This window comes from Astyanax mexicanus, chromosome 12 (assembly GCF_023375975.1).
Source record: "Astyanax mexicanus isolate ESR-SI-001 chromosome 12, AstMex3_surface, whole genome shotgun sequence".
NCBI lineage: Eukaryota > Metazoa > Chordata > Actinopteri > Characiformes > Acestrorhamphidae > Astyanax > Astyanax mexicanus.
The window spans coordinates 41193762-41215350 of record NC_064419.1 but is presented as its reverse complement, the minus strand read 5'-3'; the positions used below and the strand labels follow the sequence as shown (position 1 = coordinate 41215350).

Genomic DNA, 21589 nt, shown 5'->3' with positions numbered 1-21589 from the left:
TTATTACATGTTATATCACTCCCTCTCATGTATTATTGCTTAATTATGAACTGAGATCATAATGCATCATAACCTGTAATAAGCTTGTAGTATGTTATGCATCGGGGTTAAAATGTTACATTTCTCTTGCTATTAATACAGCATATTCAGTATATCCCCTTTTTGGACATTTTTCACTTTACTTAAAGTGTACAACGACACATTATAACACATTATAAAGTAATATAAGTTAATATGAGTGGTTAAAAGTGGTTAATTATAGCATGCTTTGTTAAAGGAGCTATGTTTCGGTTCTGGGTATTGACATATAACATCTTATAAGCACAGCTGATGATGCATCATAATCACAATTCATAATGCATAATAAACATGGCTGTAAAGTGTTATACATTTCTATAAATATTTATAGTCCACTTTATAATGCTTTATGAATGCATACTATTGTACTTTGAGTATATAGAGACTAATATGGTTAATTAAACTCAAAATGTCAAGTTATTTTATCCAAATTGTAAGTTACTGAAACAAAGGGGTCTATTTATACACATGGATGGGGACAGGAAACACCTTGGGGTGAGTAACAAGGGGGCGGAGCTACACATGAACAGATGAGCATAGAGAACAGACCAAAGGTGAAACAAAACAGAACAAGAATATATCAAAAGTCATTTTGTAAAAGTTATGGAGGACAAAAATGTAGTATTGTGATAAAAACTTCAGTATATTTAGTCCTGTTATACACTGAGCTCTGCTCGGCTAAAGTAGCCGGAGGGATTAACGCAAGGCCAGGTTTTATGTCGTCCGTTTCCGATCAATAAGAAATGCCGCTTCTCATTTCACAAGCTTCCTGTTTCCTCTCGTTACTTGCAGGCTAGTGAGCCAGGAGTCAATCGCATTTGAATCGAGTTTATTTATGAACTCAATATTTATGCAAATAGGAAATGTGAGTAGAGAATGTAACTACTCTCTCTATTTCCAGGCACCAAAATCAAATCAGTTCGAGCAGAGAATGCTGTTCTCTGAACATCTTCTGCAGAGCCCTGTCCCGATACATCCAACTCTTTATATTCTATTCATGATGAATATGTTTAATAAACATAATTATATGTCGTGTGTAATAAGGCTTTAATTCGCCATGAGTCACAATCAGACCAATCCCGTTATCCTCACTGAAGAGCTCTGCGTGTGAGACTGTGTTTTTTAAGCAGCCGTAGGCAGATCTGAGCTCCACACACACTGTGTGTGTAAAGTGTAGATGAAAAACATATGATCAGTTGCTAGGATTGCTAACTGCTAAAATATTAGCATCTACCAAAAACAGAATTTAAGAACACATGAAGACATGGTCAGTAGTGAACAACCTTTTGCATGATGTCATCAGCTCTTACACACAGACCACCAATACACCACTAACACAACCATAATGGCAACTATTCCATACATCCAGCACCTCTACCTGAATGTTACTATACACACACATACACACCAATTGGGCACAGATTCCATCTCTTTCTCTATCCCTTTTCTCTGTTTTCTCTCCCGCCTATATATATTGTACCTGTTCTGCTCTCTTGTTCTCCTGCCTTCTTTTGCTTGTTATTTTGCTTATATTACTATCTCTCTAATGTAATTGTTTATTAAAGCTAATAAAGCTTAATTTGTCCTCCAAAGAGGGGGGTGGGGGCGGACCTAAATAAATAAATAAATAAATAAATAGATAAATAAATAAATATTGCTATATGTTTATAGATAGTTGATTTGAACCTGTTTACTTTACTTAAACAATTTGAGGAAACTGGTTAGTTTTTATGTTCTTAATTAGATTCGAAATGTCAAGTTATTATGCCTAAATTGTAAGTTCATTTGATGTATGCTTTATTTCTTGTATTAATTGCTTTTCATGATCGGTTTTACAGCCTACAGCATTGAGAGCAGATAGTTGCTAATAATATATTGTATAATCTACAAGTTTACCTACGGAGGAGGCCATGGGGAAATGACTACACACTGAGGGTGAGATGTGGACCGCAAGCATGAAACATATGGCCCGTGAGGTTGTCTGAACTGTAATGAACGATAATGAAAAAAAAATAAATAAATAAAATGCTTCTCTGGCGAGCTTTTGTTTACATTCCTCCCCTGTCTCTCTCTCTGTCGTGCACGGCTTGACTTTAGTTTCCGCCTGTTTCCGCTCCCTATGTCCTTATCACATTTTTTTTCCTAGCTGTGTCCCAATTCACTAGCTGGGACAGCAGTAGTGTATTGGACCGTGACCGAGATGACTTGGGTTCAAACTCGCGTGAGGAGCGGTGTGTTTATTTATTTATTTATTGTGTTTACCTACTTTGAGATGAGCTGTTCTGCAATTGGGTTTAACAACCCTCTGGGCTGGAGAGCTACTAGTAGCACCCCATCCTATTAAACTTCATATTATCCCCCATATACTAACCCCAACATCCCCCCCCCCCTCCGCTTGTGGCCCGCCACATAATGGCTTGGAAAATATCTGTCCCGTGGCCAAACTTAATGGCCGACCCCAAAACAGAGGGATGAGGTTAGTGGTAGGGCCAAGGGGTGAATTGCGATTGGGCCTAAGAGAATCTAATGAGCCTGTAAAACTTTTGAGTACTGTAATAGAAAGTGTAACTGCTCATCTCGATCCTTTAGAGGGTGACTGAAGACCCAGTCAGAGCCTTCATCACAAGTTCACTCATACGACTAAAATAGTGGAACAAATTCCACTGAACTTTATACAAGTGGCCACTTCTCTTTTGCCACACTGCCACACTCAGTGTTTTATATTATAGCCAAAGGGCTCACTCAGCCAGCTCAGGCTCTCTCCCCAGAATGATTTCTGCCCTATTCTGCAAGACACCAGCCAGACTGTTGTGCTGACAGGGCAAAAAGGTGCAATGTAATTATTTGACCGGTGGACCCGAGGCATACATCTTCCCCACCGCAGCCTAGAGATGCCCTGCTGACTAACCTACGGCACTTTAACGCTTCCACCAGCTCTAAATCACAATCTTAACAGGCACACGCAACACCTCCCAGCCTGTCATACCTCACGCACATCACCGCCACATCGGATAATTTATCCAGCTCAATTCAAAGCGCTGGGGAGATACATGAAATACTACCAACATGAATAGCACCATCCCACCCCCGCATTTTCACCCCTGGAGCTTTTAAAGTGCCTTTACCCCTCACTGCCACGAGCTGACGGCTACAGCCGAGATTCCTCATCCCAGTTTAGATGGATGCTCCAGTGTTTCTTAGACTTATCTCTATCTGCTGCGTCTGTGGTGTACAGTCTATTACTTTAGAGAATAACGTCAGCACATTCTGCCATACTTCGTAAAATAGAGAAAGAGAGAAAGAGAGAGAGGGAGAGAAAATGTATAGGGAGAGAAGTGTATAAATGTGTTTAGAGGGATAGAGGGGTTAGGGTGTTCAGTGTTTTCAATACAACAGCAAATCAAAAAAGACAATACAGTGAACAAACATTTGCAGTTTCTCACCTTAATTTATTTTTTTATTTTGTTTTATTGCAGAGATTATGAACCCAAAACTTGTCATGTTTTGTCTTGTCATCTCAATTTAATACAGTATATTAGCATACATATATTCCTGCATTTCAGGTAAGCCATGTCATCTCACATGACTAAAAATACATTTTGACACAGACAATAACAAGTGACGAAGTGTCTCAAATATTATTTTGTCTTTTTCTTCAATTTTTTTTTAAATGTGTGCAACAGTACAGGGTCATCATTATCCACACATTCTCTTCTCTATCGGGGACTCTATTCAGGACTACATGCAGGCCAGTTCAGTAACCGCATCCCCTTCCTTCACTGCCATGCCTTTGTAATGAGTGTTGTAATGTGGGTTTGCGTTGTCTTGTTGAATAATGCATAAATGTCCCTGAAAAAAGATGTAGTTTATTGCTCGAGGATCTCAATATAATTTTCTTCCATAATGCTGCTTCGCAAAAGTGTACTGACTCAACCCCCATACATTGACATACACTGGGCCCTAATGTACACCCTGTGCAAGGAGTGTAGCAATGCTCGATGCTGTCTTACACCCCGTTTATAGGTTAGTAGGAATATATTTATATTTATGCTGATGGGCATGGGTCTGGAAGTGAGGTGTGTGCAGGTAAATTTCTTGCTATATTTATCTTGGTGGCGGGAAATACAGGTGCGCCACTGACTGATTAAATCCCTGACAACAGTCAACAGTCAGCCATACAATCCTATCCTAGCCTTGCAGGAGCGTCGTACACCACCACCCCACGCTCGTTAAACACATACACAAAGACGCTGCAGAGCGCAAACCCAACTTTTAGCTCAACAATAAACAGTATAAAGAAAAAAATAACATTGCTGTTCCCTTAAATGAGCTGCTTGAGTATCTTCACAGCGCGAACACCCAGGTCAGTATCCTCTACTCAGACGCACAAAGCACCGCACTGTTAAGATGCGAACACACCAAGGTCAGAGTGCAGCCGTCTCTTAAAATGACAACTGGCACACTGATCTATTTATTTTATTTAATGGTTTATTTAATGTTACACTCAAAACACGCCCTTGACTAGTTAAGAGAATTAAGACATGCCTTTTACCTTTTGCGCCCTCAAGATACCAAAGACAAACCAACACGCCCTAAATCAAGCTGTTTCACGTGTGGTTGACCGTTCCGAAAATCTGAAATAACTTGGACTGTTGATAGTCCATCCCAGATGCCTCCAAGACCAGAGAAGCTGATGCCACTCCTGGACATGGTTAACATAAGTTAACATTTGTAAAGATAACTCTGTTTTGTATTGTCATGCTTGACAAAAGTCAACCCATTTGGTTCCATCAGTAAGGTGTTCTTCAGTTAATTAATACTACTCACAAACAAAATAATTACAGATTTGTACTTAAAAGAGTATAAAGATTGCATCTGGGGCTGTACCTTACATTGAGGTACAACAGAGTACCTTTCAGTGAAAGACGTTTTTGTACCCACGTTTTTTGTACCAGTAAAGATTATAAAGATTATAAACATTATCATCAACTGAATGTGTATCAAGAACTTGATGATCCATTATTGTCTGGCTTTCAAATGTATAAATGTATAATTAAAATGTATTTTTTGTATTAGTACAGTGATACAGAATACTTTAGTACCTTTAGTTGCTGGTTAAATGGTACAAACCTGTACTTCCTGCTGTTAGGAAAGACTTTATACTTCAGAGGGAACATGTGACACTGTAAAGATCAGTATTATACCTTTGATGGTACAGTTATAAAAAGTGTACCTTTGAGTACAAGAAAGTACTTATATTGTAACTCTGTTTTTAAGTGTGTACTTACTATCCTATGATGTCTGGCATGACTGGAAGCATATCAATTTTAGCGATGAATCCAATCTGTTTGGGATCCGATGACGGTCTTTCTATCCCACCATTTATCCAGTATAGTGGTGCCCAACAGGGTTAAATTGTTGTAATCCCTTACATCTCTCATCTATCATTACTTGAATTCCAACAGCTTCATGCATTATTTCATTTTTAACAACAAGTGTACTTTAAAAAATGAATGAAATTCTTCTTAAAGTTTGAGCAGTCCTGGACAATGTCGTTCAGAAGTCAAAAAATACGTGTCATGATGCATTTGGGTTGAAATACATCTGCCACACTTCAAGGCCATGAACATGGCAGCTTGAAGAAGAGCAGGACCGAGAAGATAAATTCAGATACAAGGAGGAGCTTTGAGATCTTCTGTAGATCTTCTATTAATCTATGCATGATTCTGAGCATGCAACCAGCCTATTAAATTAAACGTATGTGTCCTATTTAACAAGTCCACGGCGATAACGTCGTGTCACTCGTTAAGGAAGTATTGGGGCGTAAGTGGCCGTAACGTCACCGGGAGGCGTTCTTTGAGGTGCAAATGGAGGATGTCAGGGAACGACAGGGTGAATTATATCACTGCGTGGCTGTGGGCTGATATTTCTCAAGAACAGTGACAAGGGCTTAATTTGTTGTGATCTACCTGCGAGCTGAATGCTTTCATCGGGTTCCCGCTTCTTGTAAACTGAAATAAAACTAACTCTGGCCGTGACTCATCTCCGGCGAACTTATTTGACATACATTGATGTTCTTAAACCAGATAAAGCTCAGACAACAGGGTCAGACAAAGGTGGAAAAGCACTGTGATTGGAATAAGAAGGTCGTGGACCTGGGGCACGGTGTCCTCCTTTGCTGGTCGAAGCTTTTACCAATGAATTTAGATGCACCTGCTTCTGGCATGCAGTAAAATGCATTATTACTACTCTACTACTTATTAATACTTCATAACTCTAGTGCTCAATTCTTCTTAGCATAAAAAAATCCATTCTTAATTTAATTAATTTAAATTAAGACATTTTTTGAGGGATTTACAGTTAACAGTGTTGACGTCAGCCTTCCACAAATTGCTCCATCCAAGTCCAATGAGCCCATTTAAAGGGACGTACCCTGAGATACGCAGAATGGCGTAGCTTCATCGACCTGTCCAGCGTCACACACACACACACACACAGTGGGATGACGAAGACCCTGCGGAGGTACGGGAGGGGGGATGGAGAAGAGTGAGGGGAGATAAAGAGAGAGAGAGAGAGAAAGACAGGAGAGAAAAAGAGAGAGAGAGAGAGCTTTATTTAGAGTCTCATTTAAGAACTTACCAGAGCTTCAGTGACCCAAGACACCAAAGAGGACAAGAAGAAGAAGAAGAAGAAGAAGAAGAAGAAGAAGAAGAAGAAGAAGAAGAAAAAAACAGAGGAAGAAAAAAACAATTCTTAAAAAAGAAGACAGAGAAGAAGAAAAAGAAAAACAACACAAAGAAGAAAAAAGAATAAAGAATAAGACTTCGGAAGCTTCGGAAAAGCTTAAGACAGCAACAAACACAGGAAGAACAAGGATCAGCACAAGAACCCTCCATCATCCCTCCTCCTCATCATTTTCTCCTCATCATCTCCTCATTTATAAAAACTAACTAAGATAAAAGAGAAGTAAGAGCATTATAAATAAGAGAAATAGAGATAGAGAGATAGACAGGAAGACAGGGTTACAGGAGGGTAAAGAAAAAGAAGGACAGATAGAAGTGTGAGAGTGTCCTGTAGTCCTCTGGTGTGGAGCTCTCCTGTTGCTGCTATGAGTTCGCTGGTGCTCTTCTTCTCAGTACTCCTGGTGTCTCTGAGTGGCTGCAGATGCGCCGTCATCACTGGGGTAAGTCGCTTAAAAATGCTTTAAAAATGTTAAAAGATGCTACAAAGGGTTCTTGTAGTGATGCCATAGAAGAACCATAGATTTACAAAGGAGATATGAGTGTTCTTTAGAGGGATGCACTGAGTATTTGGCAACCAAAGTGTTTTGACTCAAAAAAGAAACAGCTAAAAGCTCTTACAAAATGATACAAAATGCTTAACAAATTTAATGTTGAAACAACCCCAAACAATAAGAGATAAAAATGAGTTAAAAATGTTCAGCATTCAATAAATATTTTTAATCTCTTCTTTGATAAAGAGGAAAAATAGCAAAATGAAAGAAAAACAGCAAAAACAACATGTTTGGTATTCAGACTTTGGCCAAATGTTTCATCTTTTCATTTTGTTCAGTTTCAGACTAAAAAAAAGTCATTTCTGTGCATCCCTATTTCTTTACCAATATAAAGGTGCTTCACACTTGCAAATCTTAGTTGCTGCATATGTTCTTCATGGTTCTTCAGTAGTGTTAGATTTAATTCACAATTTTAGTTAAAATTAGGTTTAGAGTTAGATATAGTGCAATATAGGACAACCAAAGCTTTATAACCAAAGCTCTAATATTAATTAATATTAAACAACAACTTTTTGATTTAATTATCAAAGAACTCCAACCAGCTGAGATGTTAAAAATATTTAGCATTCAATAAATATTTTTAAACTGTAGTTTTATAATTGCCTTTTCTTTGATAAAAGTGGCAGAATGTCTAAATAAAGAATAAAAACAGCAAAAACTACATGTTATTAACAAGGTATTTAGCATTTTGCCATTTTTTGTTACCAAAGTAAGTTATTTCACACTTACACATCTCAGTCGCTGTCATGTTTTAACAAACTATTGTTGATTCTTTATGATTTGATGATCAGAGATTATGATAGAATGCACAGAAAGAAGCCTCTTATTCTTATTCTACTATAAAATCTATATAGCAAATAAATCCAATTAACTATGTATTTATTTTTTTATTTCCACTGCATTGGAAACCTGTGTGTAATATTTTATATTTTATATTGACCCTTTTATTTCATAAACCATCCATAAACAGTAAAAAAAAAAGATTTAAAAAAGTGTACTAAATTACATTAAATTAGTAAAAATTAGCTGTTACTTTTCCTTAATGTCTCTGTATAGTACTACTGTTTTTCCAGTTACTACAGTTACTGATACTGTTTGTTTCATTGGTTTATAAACTTAATAATGTTAATTATCTATTTTAATGGACAACAGCTCTCAAATAGTGTTATATACAACAAAACATTTAAAATACATGATGTCCATTGTAATGGATGCAGGATCTGAAACTGTTATATGAATATGAATCAACTAAAGCAGTTTTAGCTAGTTTGAAATAGACTAAAATGAATACTGACTGAACATGGGATTCTTCATCAGGGAGCTTTATTAGCATATAATACTTTAAATGTGTAATGTGACTTGATATTTAGATTAAAGCAAAGATTCCTGATTTATGTATGCATGTGATACATGAGTGACAGAATGCATACAAACATACAATACAAGAAAAATAGCTCACTTCAAAACACAGAATCTCCACCCCCTTATTATACAGCACCTGCTCGAAGTGATACTTAACATTCTGACCTTTTATACTCTGTTCACGGTTATTCTGGCTTCAGATCAAACGTTTTCTTGTCAATATTTAGAGCCGGTTAAATTCCTTCGTCCTTTTATTAATTGGCTGCCTTTCAAACCTTTTTTCAAAGCTTTTTATGCTGTAGGTGTTAATAGTATTGATGGTAGTTATATACTGTATGTATATATATATATATATATATATATGTAGACAGAGTGAGCATATCGTCTCTGTCCAATAAAAAACAAGTATCTCTATTTTTAGTTTACTGCATAATTTAAACACACAAACTGTGTTTAAATTATGTGTGTTTTACACTGTGCAAAAATTCTCCAAAATTTGGTGAAATAAACTCTTTTTACACTGACTTCCACTAAAAATGAATAAGGTTTTATCTCTCCTCTGTAAATTTGCTGTTTTAGAGATAAACATGTTTTCATTGGACAACTCGACAATATATATCTGATCCAATCATGCCACCAACACAGCACACACTAACACACTAATCACCACCACGTCAGTGTCCAACACTACAGTGCTGAGACCCAATGACCCGCCACCCTAACAATAATAGAGTACATGCTCATTCTATGGTGGTCCTGTGGTGTCCTGAACAGTAGAGAAAACAGACAGGATAAAAAAGTTAATAAAGTGTATAAAAGAGGTTATTAATGGTTAGTAATTAGGTTATAAATCATTAATAGAAAGGGCAACGATGGATTTATTTGCTATATAGATTTTGCAGTGGTTTTAATTGCTATATAGATTTTATAGTAAAACATTAGAGTCTGCTTTTATTTGCATTATAGAACAGAAAACAGCATTATCATTTTTTTTTCCATCACTGGAGATAATTCAGGTCAAAAGCGTAACATTCTCATACCGATCTGATATATGAATGTTTCATAGACAATCAGACAATTTGCTCATCTAAATATCCATATTTATATTATATGTATACATACACACACCTATATATATATATATATATACAGTGAGTCCAAGAAGTATTTGATCCCTTGCTGATTTTCTTCGTTGGCCCACTAATAAAGACATGATCATTCTATACTTTTAATGGTGGATGTATTCTTACATGGAGAGACAGAATATTACAAAGAAAATCCAGAAAATAAATCTAAGGAATATATATTAATTGATTTGTATTTCATGGAGTGAAATAAGTATTTGATCCCTTAGTATTCATTAGCAGTTCTGGCTTTTACAGACCAGTTAGACACTCCCAATCAACTTGTTACCTGACCTGAAGCCACCTGTTCTCACTAATCACTTGTGTGAAAAACACCTGTCCACAGAATCAGACAGATCACACAGATTTCAAGTCTCCAACATGGGTAAAACCAAAGAGCTGTCACAGGACCTCAGAGTCAGAATTGTTGACCTTCACAAAGCTGGAATGGGCTACAAAAAGATTAGTAAGGTGTTGGATGTGAAAGTAACAACTATTGGTGCAATTATCAGAAAGTTTAAAGAGTATAACATGACAATCAACAGACCTTGGCCCGGTGCTCCAAAGAAGATTTCGCCTCGTGGGGTGGCAATGATGCTGAGAACGGTCAGAAATCCTCCTGCAACCACTCGGCAGGAGTTAGCAAATGACCTGAAGGCAGCTGGGACCACAGTTTGCAAGGAAACAATTGGCAACACTTTGCGCAACAATGGATTCACATCCTGCAGTGCCCGAAAGGTACCCCTGCTGAAGAGAGCACATGTGGAGGAGCGCCTCAAGTATGCCAATGATCATTTGAAAGATGAACCAAGTTATTGGGAGGTTTTGTGGTCAGACGAGACCAAAATTGAACTTTTTGGCCTCAACTCCACCCGCCATGTGTGGAGGAAGAAAAATGCTGCCTATGACCCCAAGAACACTGTGCCCACCGTCAAGCATGGAGGTGGAAGCATAATGTTTTGGGGGTGTTTCTCTGCCAAGGGTACAGGGCTACTTCACCGCATCACTGGGAAGATGGATGGAGCCATGTACCGCACAATCCTGAGGGACAACCTCCTCCCCTCTGCCAGGGATCTGAAAATGGGCCGTGGTTGGGTCTTCCAACATGATAACGACCCTAAACATACAGCAAAGGCAACAAAGGATTGGCTCAAGAAAAATCACATTAAGGTCATGGAGTGGCCCAGCCAGTCGCCAGATCTCAATCCGATCGAAAATCTATGGAGGGAGCTGAAGGTCAGAGTTGCCAAGCGACAGCCCACCAACCTTCATGATTTAGAGAGGATCTGCAAAGAAGAGTGGGCCAAAATTCCCCCTGGTGTGTGTGCTAAACTTGTGGTTAACTACAACAAATGTCTCACTGCTGTGCTTGCAAACAAAGGCTTTGCCACTAAGTATTGAGTGTGTTTGGCAAGAGGGATCAAATACTTATTTTCCTCATTGAAATACAAATTAATTAAAATATATTCTTTAAAATTATATTCTGGATTTTTGTCTTGATATTCTGTCTCTCCATGTTAGAATATATACACCATTAAAAGTGCAGAAGGATAGTGTCTTTATTAGTGGGCAAACAAAGAAAATCAGCAAGGGATCAAATACTTCTTGGACTCACTGTATATATATAAATACAAATAAATACAAATATACAAATATTGTACTATATCTAACCCTAACAATAATACAGTACATATTCGCTCTATGGTGGTCCTGTGGGGTCCTGAACATTAAAATACAGAGAAAATATGCAAAGATACAGATACAAGACTAGGTACCACTTTTAAACCAAGGGTTTATAAATAGTTTATAAAGTGGCTTGTTGTGTACCAAACAGTGATTCAATATTTGTTTATACTGTTAAACCTCAGATCTTACTAGTTGCTTATCTTACTTTGTCTTTTCCATCAGTCAGCATTAACATTTCTGTTAATAACTTTATTCATTTAACTATAATCACATATTAAATGATTGATTAACTGACTTTCTATATTATTTTACTAGTTATTAAATGTTAAAAAAGTCATTTTTACTGTTGTTCTTAATATGTATGTGTTTATTAAGTGCTTATTGATGTTTTAAAAGTATTTACAACTTTTTTATAATCGTTAGTAAACTCCTTTATAAACTATTTATAAACACTTTATAAAGGAGACTTATTTTAAAGTAGTATCCAGGACTAGAGTCAGTAATTGTAGATATACTACAATGCCACCTATATGATGAGAGTAAGCTGGACAGAGAAGCTGGACAGAGAGTGTAGAAACAGGGAGGTGGTCATAATATTCCGATAGTATTTACTATGTACTGTATAAACACTGAGAATTGGACCAATCATTTCATTCTACATTTTGATGTTACTCTGCTTTCTGGGCAAACCCACCAGTGGAGCTAATAAGATGGACTGGAGACGGTCATAATATTCTGATTCTGACCCTAAAGGTTTTTTTGTCATTATTATACCTATCAACATTTTTTAACATTATACTTGCTGCCTTTAACCCATTTTTTATTTGAGTATCAACGTTACTCATAATATGACCGGTAATTATTACACAATATGTATAATTGCATAATAAACAAACGATGACAGAATCTCTTATCTGAAGTATTTTAATGTTAATGGTATTTATATGAGACCGAGTGGCGCGCCCTGTTTTGTACTCATGTGTGTGTGCGTGTTTGTGTGTGTGTGTGCGTGTGTGTGTGTAGGCATGTGACAGAGATGTTCAGTGTGGTGTGGGGCTGTGCTGTGCGGTGAGTCTGTGGCTGAGGGGTCTGAGGATGTGCACGCCACAGGGGCTGGAGGGAGACGAGTGCCACCCCTTCAGTCATAAGGTGCTTATACACTTTTTACACCATTACACACACACACACACACACACACACGTAGCATATATGAATGAATGAATATATATATATATATATATATATATATATATATATATATATATATATATATATATAAACAGCTCTGGAAAAAAAATTAAGAAACCACTTCATTTTCTGAATCAGTTTCTCTGATTTTGCTATTTATAGGTATATGTTTGAGTAAAATTAACATTGTTGTTTTATTCTATAAACTACGGACAACATTTCTCCCAAATTCTAAATAAAAATAATGTCATTTAGAGCATTTATTTGCAGATGGCTGAAATAACAAAAAAGATGCAGAGCTTTCAGACCTCAAATAATGCAAAGAAAACAAGTTCATATTCATAAAGTTTTAGGAGTTTAGAAATCAATAATGGTGGAATAACCATTTCACAGTTAATCACAGTAATCACAGTTAATTTCATGCATCTTGGCATGTTCTCCTCCACCAGTCTTGCACACTGCTTTTGGATAACTTTATGCCGCACCTGTTTTTAGGTCAACAATTACCTTCATTTTTCCTGATTACTTGTTAGAAGCAGTTGTTCTGAGCCTTGCTGCTATAAAGTACTAAATCTCCTACAAAGAGTGTAATGTGTAAGGTGTTCCCAACCAATATACACACACACACCCAGTTCATGCCGGGAGGAGTGGAGTAATTAGTTTATTCACTGGGTTAAAAGCGTGGTGTGAGTATCAGAGCACCGCTGATATGAGCAGGGCAGTAGAAGACCTGCACGACAGGACTCTTGTCACTTATTAGAGTACCCTAGCATCTATTATTAGTGCTGACACAAAACCTCTTTATCTCACAACTAATGGTATTTAAAGTATGAATATGTTTTTATTTAAAAATTATATTATTTATTATGATGTATTTTTAGGTCCATTACTCATCACATTGTTTTGTCACAATGTAAAGGATAAATAGTGTTTATTCTTACAACACATATCTACATTGGTGCTTAAAAGTTTCTGAACCCTTTAGAATTTTCTATATTTCTGCATAACTATGAGCTAAACCATCTTCAGATTTTCACACACAAGTCCTAAAAGTAGATAAAGAGAACCCATTTAAACAAATGAGACAAAAATATTATTCTTGCGCATTTATTTGTTGAGTAAAATCATCCAATTTTACCTTATACATTATATACAAATATATATGAACCTTTGCTTTTATTTTCTTGAATTTTAACCCATTACTCTGTGCAGAACAGCTTCAACTCTTCAAAAAGATCAGGATTTTGACTTTGTGTACAAAACCACCACTTTATGTTTATATGTACATATATACATATACACAATTGCATACATATACAAAATATTTAATGGTAGTTTTTAATGGTGTTTAATTTACAACTGGTTTTATTATTAAGTCAATCTTGTCAAAAAATATCAGTGTAATATATATATATATATATATAGACAGAGCAGTACTCTCTCTGAGGGCATGCCTGGTTGACAAGTGTATCTGATATTGTATTGTATAAAGCCCATCGGGGCGAGATCAGTGTTGTCAGAGTTGTATCTCTCTTCCTGTCCATCTCACTGATCCTGAGATATTAAAACTGGACGATGGGCAGAACCAGATACTGATGTACTGAGATTCAGAGCTACAAAGATCCAGTGGATGAAAACATCATACTGTATCTTTCAACATAAAGAACACAGAGTGCTCAGATCACTCAGATACAGCCTGTATTAAATTATATACAGTTTTTTGTGTTTGTGCTTGTGAATTTCTAACTTCCAGACTGATTATATACAGTATGTGCCAGTACAGTGATTTATCCAATTATCCAATTATCTAAATAAACATGCCAAGTTTTTTTATATTTACATTTTAAAATATGGCTACCCTTATAAAGGCCTTATAAATAGTTGATAAACTATGTTTCATTAGTTAGTAATTATGTTGTAAAAGTGACCTGTCATTTGCCAAATAGTGAACCCACATTTCAAATTTATTTGTATAGCGCTTTTTACAACTGGCGTTGGCACAAAGCAGCTTTACAGAAACATGATCACAGGACAAAGAATCAGGCAAAACATTACACATAGAAAATACAGAATACAGAACCCCCAGTGAGCGCGGAGGCAAGGAAAAACTCCCTCAGAGCTGCAGGAGGAGGAAGAAACCTTGGGAGGACCAAGACTCACATTTAAGGGGGGACCATCCTACCACTGGTCAAACAGCTTTTAAATTAAAATTTAAAAAGTCTTTTATACATCCATATAGGTTTTATATATTCAGGAGTATAATAGCGCCACTAATGGCTTGGATGTATCTGTAGTGGAGAATAAGATGGATGATGAGCAGCTGATCTGTGGTGGGTAGTGGAGAAGAGCTGACTTCAGAAACTCCATCAGTCTGGTCGGACAGGAGACGCGAGAGCCTGAGGGTCCAACATCCATCGGTATCGGGTCAGACAGGTGGGCGGTCAGTAACTTGGAGGAAGACAGAGAGATGGAATTAGTTTTAACTGGATTTATGTAAAACAAAGAATATAAAATATTATCAGAGTGTGGCAAATGACTCCAGCAGATCTGAATAAAACAGCCTAACTAAAGGGAGAGAGCCAGAAGGTAACAGACATGGAGGCTCCCTGAAACACTGGCATCCACCCACTCCACCGTCCACAAACCTGAGTGACCGCGTGTGGTGGGAGAACAGCAGCACCAGCATCCTAGTTTACCACAATTCCCTCTGTCCATGAACCCCTGAATCTGCATTTATTTATATCGTCGCTGTCCACTGAAAAACAAGTATCTCCATTTTTTGTTGATTTTTAGTTCACAATTTAGTACACAATTTAAACAGACAAACTGTTTCTTACACTGTGCCAAAATTTCTTGATGAACAAACCAATACAAATAGAAACTTCAAAATTACCTGAAATAAACTCTTCTTATAAACTCTCTGTAAAGTTGCTGTTTTTGAGATACTTGTTTTTCATTGGACAGTGATGATATAGATTCATTATTTATCCAGTGATGACATTACATTAAGTTTTACATTAAAAACATTCTTTTTAGACTTAAATGATGATAAAGTTTTAGAGCATTAATTGATGTATGGTTATTCATTAGAAGAGCTCAATTAATCTGAAAAGTTAACTGATATTTGAACAAATATTTTAACATGGCAGTTTTATTCCTGACTAATGGAGAAAATAAAATAAGATAATTATCCAGGAAGATCTGAAGTTTGACAGTTTAAATGAATGTGGGATCTCTATTGGCAAACAACAGGTGTTTGTGTTATAAGTGCTTATTAATGTATTTTAAGGTATTTACAACTTAATTAATAACCATTAATAAACTCATACATGTATAAAACATTTGTAAACCCTTATGAAATATGGATAGCCTTATTTTACAGTGGTTTTTGATTCAGAAATAATACATAAATGATGTGTTTGGCGTGTGGATGTATCCTGGCTCTCTACACAGGTGCCTTTCCCCGGGAAGAGACAGCACCACACCTGCCCCTGCCTGCCTCATCTAGTGTGCACCAGATACGCTGACAGCAGATACCGGTGCACCAACGACTTCAAAAACATTGACTTTTAACTGCATATGAGAGAGACAGAGAGAGAGAGAGAGAGAGAGAGAGAGAAATGGAGGACAGAAGACTACTAAAGAAGGACAAGAATAAGTGCCACCGCTCCAGACTTTTGGTTTTATCGTTCATGCAGTTTGCACTAAACACACTGTTATCACCCGTCTCCTGAACGCAGCACACCGGCCCTCATGTTGTGACGTTTGGCTCAGAAATGCAAAGTCACAGTTGGTTTACTTTGGCCCTCAGTGTATTTAAACTTGATAGGTCACTTAGTCAATCATGTGCTCTGAAACACGCAGCCATACCTGATGACATCCAGAATATATTAAACATACAGTATTATAATATTTCCAAATAAATCTATTGCTCCATATTCAGCGTCTCTGTTTCCTTTTGTTTTAATGCTTGATAATATTAAATGAGAGTGGCTGTTGTTTTACTCTTTTTACAGGAAATACATGAGTTATTGGGCTCTTTCTGCTCTACTATTATTTATAGGGGTTTAATAGTTTAAATATTACTCATTTGAAGCAGCTTCAGGCAGTGAATCAAATGACTTAATGACAGGAATTAATTAGCTGACAGTATTAATTATACTGATTCAAATACTATGTTAGTTTATAACCCTTTGACTGTAGGGAATACACATAAAAGACAGCTTTTTACATTTTTGTGATTATATTTTTTTTAAGTGGGTAAATAAAAGTAAGACTCCCAGTGACAGTAACACCAACACCTCCAGGAACTCCTTCCTTCAAGATGCTGAGAAAACTATTCCAGGTGAGTCTCCCTCATGAAGACACTGAGATTAAAATACCAATGATACAGTAAATCTGCTACTTAGAAGAATCTAAAGTATATAAAACATATTCTGGTTTGTTTAACACTTTTTATTAAATCATAAAAAGAAAAAAAAATACAGTGAATGAGAGGAGGTGTGTCCAAACTTTTGAGTGATACTGTAAATAAACAGTCAAGTAATGCCATTAGTGTAATTTTAAAATAAGAGATTTTTTGTTATGTGGTTTCCTAATAGTTTGGTACATTTTCATATTATAGAAATGATAGATTTATTAGCCATGTGTAGATTATTGTAGTTAAAATAGTGAAAAAAAAAAGTTTTTCCTCAAAATATGTCCTTAAAGTCAATAAAGTCATTAAAGAGCACACGTGAACACACATGAACACACATGAACCTTAGTGTGGAAACTGGTTCCAGGCTTTTTCAGGTGTGAAAATGCCCTTAATTGCCTCTAAACTAAATTGAAGAGAAGACTGGGTGGAGTTCGGTGAGTTCAGAGTTTGTATTATTCCAGCTTCTGAAAGTCACATAATTTATTACTTGAGAGAAGGGAAAACAAACAAAAGAAAGGTCAATTTGAGGTCTGGAAGGCCAAGAAGTGCTCATAAGGTTGCTAGAAAAGCAAACTGAACCCAGCATGTGACTGCAAAACACCTCTGGTAAGATTTAGCAGATCCTGGAGGGATTTCTCTTCTACTTTATGCTACCTGCACAAATTTGACCTGTGTAGAAGAGACATCAGAAAAAAAACTCTTTTGCTTCTTCACCCCAATTTTTATAATTAAAAGTCCATCTAAATGCATTTTATAATCCAGATATGTGGACTGATTTTTTAAAAGAGAAATGAGCAAAGTTATGTTTAGAGAAGTGCAAAATGTGATGAAAAGAAGACTTGTCCAACTGTTAAGCATGGGGGTGGATCAATCATGATTTGAGTTTGTGTACAAGGACATTTCACAAAGGGCTCACTGACATGCCAAAAAGAAGGAAACAGGATGAAACAAGATCTAGCATGTCTAGTATGGTGTCCTGACCTGTAAGATATGTTTATGGGGTCACTTGAATTACATGGGGGCATGTTTAATGCTAGCCAGACACTGCCAGACACAATCATTACCACCCACTGCCCTGTCCACTGTGGGTGGTAATTAAAGTCTTCATTGATGTATTAAAAGTACACACATGACACTGTGGCTTGAGGAATGCCTGTACTAACTAACTATGGAACTAGATTATTCGGCACCCACCATCAGATCTAACTCCGATTCTGGTCATTTATTTTGCCTTGCTATGAGCACACTGACTAGTGTTCTAACTCACTTACATCTTACATACTCCAATCCCATGACATTTGGTATGTCAGTGTACATTATGTATGTAAAAAGTTGAAGAGCTGTAGACATACTGTACAATGATTCTAAACACACATCAGTGAACTGAATAGGTCAGTGGATTAAACTGCTATCAGTATGATCAAAGGACCTTTGTTTTGAATCCCAGTTCATGCTGCTTCGCCATCAGAGAGAGCACAATTAATGGGTACATGGCAATCCCTCTCCTCATCAATCTAAAGGTGATGCACAGGTCAGCACAGGCTTCTGTTAGCTGATGTATCAGAGCTGGAGATACAGTGCTTTCCTCTGAGTGTGATAGTGTTGTTGGTGATGCTGCATCAGTGATGGTTGGAAAAGAGGTGGTATCTGACTTCACATTAATTGGAGAAGTCAGCATTTGTGATCAGAGATTTAAACAGGTTACTGGCTTTTCAAATTTGGTAGAAAATGGACTAAAGCTATACATTTATTATTTTTAAAAAGATCAGACATTTACAAGCTGTGAAACTTGCCAAAAAGGGATGTTACTTATAGTACTGACCATGCATGGTGAAACTTTCACTTGCGCTTTTCCACTTTAATTTAAATTCTAAAGAAATATTTAATTTTCAACGTTGTGCTTTTTTAAAATCATCTTATTTAGAAAACAATATTAAGCAATGGTTTTGTATAGTTTGGCGGCCCCTGGCCAGGTTTCATGCATTTGTTCACATACTAAACACAGATAACCAGTGATGGAAATAACAGTTACTTTTTTCCGTAGCGAGTAATCTAACTAATGACTCTGACTGTAACTATAACGCCGTTACCATTTCCCACATCCTGTTACTGCACGATACTTTAGCTGCTCAATGTATTACTACAGGGGGGCGAGTAACACAAAAGTAACGTAAACTTACTTTTGCCTAAATTTCCTTCGGGATAAATAAAGTATCTATCTATCTATCTATCTATCTATCTATCTATCTATCTATCTATCTATCTATCTATCTATCTATCTATCTATCTATCTATCTATCTATCTATCTATCTATCTATCTATCTATCTATCTATCTATCTATCTATCTATCTATCTACTTTTATAGTGGAGTTACTCAGTTAGTAACTCAGTTACTATAACTATAACTGATTACTTTTTCAAAGTAACGTGCCCAACACTGCAGATAACACACTTCTGCACATTCTAGTTTCAGTACATTAAATTCTGAAAACCATTTATGGGAATGAAATGTCCCATAAAATATGAAATATATTTTTTATATAATGAAAACAAAACAAAAAATGTACTGTGTCGATGTGTTGTATGATGTAAACCAGGGGTGTCCAAACTTTTTTTGTTGGGGTTCAAATCATGATTGATCCACCCCCATGCTTAACAGTTGGACAAGTCTTCTTTTCATCACATTTTGCACTTCTCTAAACATAACTTTGCTCATTGCTCTTTATGGCTAACACATTATAAAACCTGCGGGCAAATGGAAATGTTAGCCATAAAGAGCAATGAGCAAAGTTATGTTTAGAGAAGTGCAAAATGTGATGAAAAGAAGACCTGTCCAACTGTTAAGCATGGGGGTGGATCAATCATGATTTGAATATATTTGAAGTCACGGGCCACAGACTCTATAATAAAACAAATAATGAAATATACCACTTTAAATAATACATTTTCCAGATTACTTTCATTTCATTTTCTATCTTTATGTATCTTTGACAGTGTTGTGTAAACTAAGATTTTTCAAATTGATTTTTCATTTCATGCGGTCTCTTAATATTAAACTCCTTGATTACGGCAACTTTTAGACTATTTGGCTCGTTTTTCTGCACTAAAACTGTGCAGCCTCTCTGCTTTTAGACTCTTTGGCCCGTTTTTCTGCGCTAAAACTGTGCAGCCTCTCCGCTTTTAGACTCTTTGGCCCGTTTCTGACACCTAGCGTTCAAACTTTCTCACATTATAAAACCTGCGGGCAAATGGCCCGCGGGCCATAGTTTGGACACCCCTGATGTACACTGATGTAATACTCTTGATTGCAGGATGTGGAAAGTCATTGGTGCTAAAGTCAGTGTTGCTGCCTGACCTTGCGTAGTTCTTTCTATCTGGGGGGACAGACAGCAAACAGAGGCACGCGCAGAAATGTTCCAGCTGATAAAGAAAACAAAAGAGCTAAATCTTTATTACACATTTAATATTTGATACGGAAGAACATTATCTTTACTATATTTTCATTTCTTGATACCAAAGAATAAGAACGGAACAGCATGCTGTATCTTCACTCTAGAGAGATTAATTATATGATACGATAGAGTATCGTATATTTTAGTTTATTTATCCATATTTGTTTATTTATTTAGTTTATTTATCTTTTTTTAATACTAATTAAAACATATGTATGTGTATTATGTCATTTTTATTACATTTATTTAGACAAAAAAGGCAAAATTAATAAGATACGTGCACAGAAGTAAAGTGAAATGCATGCTAAACATCTCAGCATTGAGTTGTAGAGGTTCCTAATGATGTCCAGCAATAATCTATAAATATTCTTACACAGTTCCTGCAGGTTTTGGGGTAGGGGTGGTAGGAGTGTGGATAGCTCATCCAAACAGAAAATCACTTATCTCCAAAAAAGCAACTTTTTAGGAGACAGTAAAAACTTCAGAACTTTAAGTGAAACTCAGTGTAAAAAGGTTTTACATTTCTATTGGTCTATTCATAATGGAATTGCAACATAATGTGAAGGACAGCTGATGCATTCAACTCATATAAAGCATATAAATATATGTTTTTGAATCAGTTTCTCTGATTTTGCAATTTATAGGTATATGTTTGAGTAAAATGAACATTGTTGTTTTATTCTATAAACTACAGACAACATTTCTCCCAAATTCCAGATAAAAATATTGTTTTTTAGAGCATTTATTTGCAAAAAATGAGAAATGACTGAAATAACAAAAAATATGCAAATCTTTCAGACTTTAAATAATGCAAATAAAACAAGTTCATATTCATAAAGAGTTTTAAGAGATCAGAAATCAATATTTGGTGGAATAATCCTGTTTTTAATCACAGTTTTCATGCATCTTGGCATGTTCTCCTCCACCAGTCTTACACACTGCTTTAGATAACTTTATGCTGCTTTACTCCTGGTACAAAATTT

The 21589-nt window shown here is 36.3% G+C and overlaps 1 protein-coding gene across 1 annotated transcript; it reads left to right on the top strand.

Annotated features, from left to right (window-relative positions):
* The first annotated feature begins 6769 nt into the window (after positions 1–6769).
* prok1 (prokineticin 1) lies at positions 6770–16670 on the top strand. Its single transcript, XM_007231938.3, has 3 exons — positions 6770–7261; positions 12568–12693; positions 16186–16670. The coding sequence occupies exons 1-3, from the start codon at positions 7187–7189 to the stop codon at positions 16303–16305; spliced, it is 321 nt and encodes a 106-aa protein (XP_007232000.1). The 5' UTR covers positions 6770–7186; the 3' UTR covers positions 16306–16670.
* Positions 16671–21589: the final 4919 nt, after the last annotated feature.

What these genes read in the sequence shown, in the direction of transcription:
- prok1 (XM_007231938.3), top strand. Translation starts at nt 7,187, where the DNA reads ATGAGTTCGCTGGTGCTCTTCTTCTCAGTACTCCTGGTGTCTCTGAGT. An exon ending in GATGCGCCGTCATCACTGGG is followed by an intron (nt 7,262 to 12,567) that starts GTAAGTCGCTTA and finishes GTGTGTGTGTAG; the next exon opens with GCATGTGACAGAGATGTTCA. An exon ending in GCCACCCCTTCAGTCATAAG is followed by an intron (nt 12,694 to 16,185) that starts GTGCTTATACAC and finishes CTCTCTACACAG; the next exon opens with GTGCCTTTCCCCGGGAAGAG.